Source organism: Priapulus caudatus, unplaced genomic scaffold (assembly GCF_000485595.1).
Source record: "Priapulus caudatus unplaced genomic scaffold, Priapulus_caudatus-5.0.1 Scaffold908, whole genome shotgun sequence".
Taxonomy (NCBI): Eukaryota; Metazoa; Priapulida; class Priapulimorpha; order Priapulimorphida; family Priapulidae; genus Priapulus; species Priapulus caudatus.
The window spans coordinates 46,675-53,085 of NW_014577969.1; the positions used below are offsets into that span (position 1 = coordinate 46,675).

At 42.1% G+C, this 6,411-nt stretch overlaps 1 protein-coding gene across 1 annotated transcript in view; it reads right to left on the minus strand.

The window, feature by feature from the left end:
• Positions 1-6,411, minus strand: part of LOC106814343 (dynein heavy chain 1, axonemal-like) — an 87,915-nt gene that overhangs the window by 44,764 nt on the left and 36,740 nt on the right. Inside the window, exons 15-19 of the mRNA XM_014818644.1 lie at positions 6,050-6,221; positions 5,392-5,583; positions 4,957-5,079; positions 1,152-1,325; positions 326-517 (exon numbers count right to left, since the gene is read on the minus strand). Of these exons, the coding sequence (XP_014674130.1) occupies positions 326-517; positions 1,152-1,325; positions 4,957-5,079; positions 5,392-5,583; positions 6,050-6,221 (853 nt within the window). The remainder of the gene's footprint in view (positions 1-325; positions 518-1,151; positions 1,326-4,956; positions 5,080-5,391; positions 5,584-6,049; positions 6,222-6,411) is intronic.

Below are 6,411 nucleotides of genomic sequence, written 5' to 3' on the forward strand. Positions count from 1 at the left end.
ATCTATCTATCTATCTATCTATCTATCTATCTATCTATCTATCTATCGATCTATCTAGCTATCTATCTATCTATCTGGCTATCTATCTATCTATTTATCTATCTATCTATCAGCATCAAAATTTACCCCTACTGAACAACTTTGACATTTCTAGAGTGCTCCGTATTGATTTGCATCGAGAACAGACAAACAGACACACATTCACAAATATGTATTAGATGAAAAAAGACGAACCCTTTCGGTGACGCATCGAAAACAGTACTACCACGAAATAGATACACAAGTAAACATAATTATACATTTCGATACTTTTGTACACGTATACCTTGTCATAGGTTCGCAACTCTGAGATAAACTTTGGCGGATCCTGTAGCAGCGCCTTGCCTGCATCCCAGTAGTCATCTATCTTCTGGCCAAGCTTCTCTCCTGGCACCTTCTTCGGTTTCACTTCAAACATGATGCAGACCGCCTCCATGACTAACCTCACGCCATCTGGCGGACGTTGCATGGCCCTCACCTACATGTAAATGGCAGAAAAGACGGCGATGCGAGTAATCACTAAAACTAATTAAATATCAGTAGAATAACAAATCTATCCATGTTACAATTTTCATCTTAAGCTGGGTTTACACTGCCAACTTTGTGTTGGCGAATTGCCGAATTGTACCAACTTCGCAATTTTGCAACTGACAATCGGCAGTGAAAATGCAAAAGTTGCACGTCCAACCGATCGATAGCAGCTAGTTGGGAGATTAGAACATGTTCTAATTCGGCAATTCGGCAATTCGCCAACTCAAAGTTGGCAGTGTAAACCCAGCTTTAGTGTAACAAATTAAGCTACGTTATGACCTACAAAACCCCGAGTCGCCCACGCTGCTGCGCACGTGGCTATACTCTGGCACAAAGTCAAATCACTTTCTAACGATGCAGAGCTTCATGCGAACGGACTAACTACGTTATATGAATTTCACGTCGTTCTTCTTTTTCGATAAATTTTTTGCCTAATACCGGAATCCACAACGCCTTAGTTTCAATGCGATGATGACACGCCTCGTAGGTCGCGGGCAAGTAATGAATGACTCTGTAGGAGCAAATGCAGCGTGCTGGCCAGGACGCGCCTAGGGCGGGAAACGCCATCGACGTGTGTGTACCTCGACAATGTCGTTCTTGTTGAGAGCGTCCAGACTTTTCAGCGCAGCGTCGAGAGCAGGCAACGCCTCGGCAAGATCGCGTTCAGCATCGTCTGCGATATCCTGCGACGCGACTCTCTGCGCCTCGGCAACGGCCTCGTCCTTCTCTACTGCCTGCTTTGTAACCTCGGCGATCTGTCGCACAGGAAGGGGTAGGCAAATTGGCATTGCACGCAACGTAAATGAGAAAAAAAAAACCAATTTTATCATGGCTTCATTCGTGAAAGGATGAAAAAAATACTGTTCTCCTTCACGAGTCTGCACAAGAGGAAGAGACGAAAGCGATAATTCTGCAGCATTTGCCTAGTCTTATTAGACTATCTATGTTCATGAATATTATACTAGCACACGAATATATTTATCCTTACGATTTTCGGTCATAAGCACCAACACGTTAATACGACATTTTGGAGAAGATCAGATGACGACAGGCACTGCATGTATATATCCGTCTTCCACCTTTTTCGACGGTAGAAATGTTTAAAGTAGAAAGCTGTCAAACCTGTTGATTTCCAGCTTCAAGTGCCAACATCAAAAAATGCCGCGACAGAAAACCATGAAAATTTCAGATTGCAGCAGCTATTTATTTTAAATGTCGGACTGACTGCTAAATGGTTAAGAGTTGCAATTTCCGTAGGGATGTACGTGAGTGTTTAAGGGAATCAAAGAGCATGTCGATCTAACAAAGAAAATATCACATAACGTTGAGATTTTAGCAGTTTATTGCTGAAACGTCATCAAATGTTTAATTTGCATTAGCCCGTCTGATAATGAAGTAGATACATATGCCTAATAGAACTAACAAAGGAACTCTAGGCCAGCCAAAGCAAGTAGGAGTTAGACAGTCTCCGTGGTACGTCAAAGGCAGTATAAATCTACAAATACTCAAAAAACAAAACCGCTATTTATAGGCAAAGCCGAGTTGGACAGTTTTCAAAATTGCGCAAGAATTTGTGCTACAAATTGATAGCATTATAATTTTCCAACTATAAGCCGCTTCCCTGACAATTAGACCCGTGTCGTTTTTGATCCGGGTCAGTCTCGGATCGTTTTCGACCAGGCATTTTCGCTCCGTGTGAACGCGGCTCTAGGATGTAAACATAATGTCAAAATAAATGTTCGACCTGCACTCAGTTAAAGCCGCACAATGCGCATCCAAACGCTAATTTCTCCAGTACTAGACTAGCAAATACTTCGTGTCATGCGTAATCACACTACCTTATGACAAAATAAACTCTAGTTCCTCCCATTTCACTGCGCGTTTGCTTAAAACCCACAAGAAAGAGGTGAGAAAACTGGCATTCTGGCGCAAACGCCGACTGTTTGCCATACAATTTAGCCTCGAAGTGGTGAGGTGACGTTACATGTTTTTATCTTTGCTACACCCGTACCGCTGTACCGCAGCACCGCTGCGCGGTTGCTTGGGGAAACTGTCAGCAACATCGGAGAATTTTAACAACATTGGAGGTATTTTCAAATACCTTTTATAAGACAACGCGCAGTGAAATGGGAGGAACTAGAGTTTATTTTGTCATAAGGTACTAGTGTGATTATGCATGACACGAAGTATTTGCTAGTCTAGTACTGGAGAAATTAGCGTTTGGATGCGCATTGTGCGGCTTTAAATCTGCTTTTACTATTTCAGTATTAATTCGCTCATTAGGAATAATTCTTTGTGATTGTCATTTAACACACTTGTATAATATGTCAGCTTTGTATTACGGTGTCATTCACCAAGAGATCAGTTAGCTATAACAAACAGCAGAGCAGCTTCGTCAAGATTAGCAGCTATTACGTATAGATGTAGGTTTTACACAGTGGCCACAGCCTCAGCATAGGACTGGAGCGAGTCAACACCAGCGTTACGAAAGTCTATACTCAGACAGAGTACCGGCTCCGTAAAGTACCTTTTCAGCCACTTTTGTACCCCGTACAATATTCGAGACCGAAGCTCTCTTGCTATCTCCGCTTTTGAAACAATCATTTCCGGCAAGAAATACTTTCGGTACCATAGCGCTTGCTTATGGAACCAACTACCGCCACCATCTGCTACAAACCTCAAAACTTTAAAGAGTTTCCCGATGTCGTGGTCGGGTCCATCTTTGTATGCACGATGTGCCGTTGTCATACCCACAAAACACTCGTTAACGGAAAGTTTAACGGTGCTGGGGTGTTGTTGACCTATGCATTGTCTGCTGTTCTATCAGCTGCTACTGCATTCTTTCTCACGTTTATTAATGTGCAATGTTTGTTACTTGTGGAACTATTGCGACTTGTCTATTATATTGTTAACATTTTAGTTGCTTTACGTTGCGTTGTTTAATTATGTGTATACCGGCCACTGTTATTGACTCCATCACATGCCTTTCTTATTTCACTGTGTTGCACGCAATTTCGTAGTTCTGTGTAGGAAATTCTAACTGATACACAATTTCAGCATCTCAACGTGATTATGTTTTAGCGTGCGCGTTATACTTGCATGTGTATGTCAGTTGCCTTCATCAGTTACAGTGATTTTTATGTTTACTATTGCCTTGCACAATCATTCATGCATAGTATGTGTTTCAGTTCAAGTATGCCTACATACAGTTGGGGAACACCAGGGGCTGCTCCTGGTGTTGCCACGGGTCACTTGTTTAAGCTAACCTTTTCTTATCTTTATTGCACTGACAGTGAGGAGGTCATGTTGCACTATACTGGCCGTATGAATTCTTCATTGAATTGGATTATTACTGCCACGTGTGAGCCGTAAGCTCAGATATTATATCTTGTGGGTGCACAGATAACTACGGACGTACCGTCCACAGATAACGTTCACTGTTGCCTTGAGCGGTCACACCGTGGATTATATACGACTATCTTCGTGGATTGTTTGTGCATAGTATTGTAATTGCTAGTGTTTAGTAAAAGGCTATTATATAAAGCCAAGTGCTGCATAATTCCGTGTTGCTGTTTCTGTGACTGTCGTGCATGGTTAGTCATAACGGAACGCGTGCCTGACAGTTGAGGTGCAAGACCCGACGTGTCACCCCTGTGGGACGATCACGGCCTGATCAAACACCCACAAAGGGGAAAACGTTACAATATGTAATTTTTACCAATGTGCCGTCAGTGAATAAATAAATAAATAAATGAAATACATAAATAAATAAATAAATAATTATCCTCTTGCACAGTAGTTCAAAAATATATATGGTTGACTCGACTGAAATACGTATATTATACATATATATATATATATATATATATATATATATATATATATAATCCCTGAAAATTTTGAAACAGCCCACAGACATACGCATTATATCGGAACCATAATTGCAGTTCTGTTCAAGCCCCTTAAACCTTAAGTACAACCCTGAAAAAGTTTGTTTTGTAACCGCGTCGAACGTATTCAACATGCTTGTATTGATTGTGAGTACGCAATATGCATCCTAGATGGAAAACCAAGCATAAATCAATCACCAACTAAGACCGCCGGCAAACACAAACAATACCCTGAATGCACAAAACGTATTAATTTGAACCACTTTTAGAGCGATGATAATAAGCACGTGCACTAAAACCAGATGATAATTTAAACTGGTTCTTTGAATAATCTTTGATGTTGATTGATTTTCATGTTAGAACAATTACGTATTCAGTATCCATTTCAAACCGTAAAAATGCAAACTATGCCATTATGATTCAACCAACACCGGTCGCTCACAGTAGTGGGCACTGTCACAAACAAACTAGCAGAGCATGAGCGGCAAGAGCTTACCTTTGTATCCTCCTCTATCTGCACCATCGTCAGCTCCGTCTGCTTGGTTGCCTCGACCAATTCTGGACCCATCACCTCCAGTTCGATCTGCATTTTTGCCACCTCCTCTGCTGTGCTCAGCAACTGTCCAAATAGTAAATATGAGTGGAAATTAATATTAGAAGCATACGTATAAGCGAATACACTCGAAAAGTGCATTTAGCATCCGTAATAACAACATGTTACCTTATCAAGACCAGTCTTAGTGCGTAGCCTCTGCCACTAGCATTATGCATCCGTAATAACAACATGTTACCTTATCAAGACCAGTCTTAGTGCGTAGCCTCTGCCACTAGCATTAAGCATCCGTAATAACAACATGTTACCTTATCAAGACCAGTCTTAGTGCGTAGCCTCTGCCACTAGCATTTAGCATCCGTAATAACAACATGTTACCTTATCAAGACCAGTCTTAGTGCGTAGCCTCGCCGTGTTTAGCTCAGACTTCTTCAGCTTGACTAGGTGAGTGAAGATGCCAAGCAGCTCCAGGTAGCTGGTGGGTGTCACGTAGTTGTGACGGGAGAGCTCCTGTAGGAAGCGCACCGACTTCTCCGACACCAGCTGGTGGATCGTCTTGCACATGCATACCTGCCGTGTCGAGCACATAAAGGTCACCTAAAGCCCCTTCACACCCAAAACCGTAAAAATACATAGTAATTCTCACACTCATATCTCGTAAATATCAGTTTATAACATAAATCAATCACTTTTTCAGCTTTGAAATCCCTTTACGCTTATAGAGTGCTCCATACATAGAGAACATCACTTGGTTTTATCGAGACCGAGATGGAATTCGAAGTAAAAGTGAACGTAAAAATCCAACCAGCAACAGAGAATGTTGGAATCAAACTACGATTGCAAAGAGTTCCGTTTGCATAGTCATCTCCTATTGGTTGTTATACCACTGAATACGTTTAGGCGAGTGTAATGGTGGTTTAAAGGCAAGCGCCACTGTTGTGCTCATTTTACATCCTGGCTACTAGCTCCGTGTACCTAATTATCAACATGGATGTCAATACTGCTCCCTTTGCACACTAACTCTACTTCCACTTACCAAACCTTCCATAACAACATCGTCTGCATCCAGGTCAGGAATCTCATTCAGGAAGTTGATGGCAACCGATCGCAGCGCCTCGTCTGGCCACTCAGAGAACCAGTCGATGGTACAGCAGTTGACGAGAGCGGGGAACTGACGTAGTCTGGCTCTAAACACCTCTCCTATTGGGCTGTAAGAGAAGAGTGGACATGAGCACTCACGCGACGACTTCACAGCATAGAACATGACACAATGCAAGGCAGTTGACATGAAGCGGACAACGATGCAAGGCAGTTGACATGAAGGAGACAACGATGCAAGGCAGTTGACATGAAGGAGACAACGATGCAAGGCAGTTGACATGAAGGAGACAACGATGC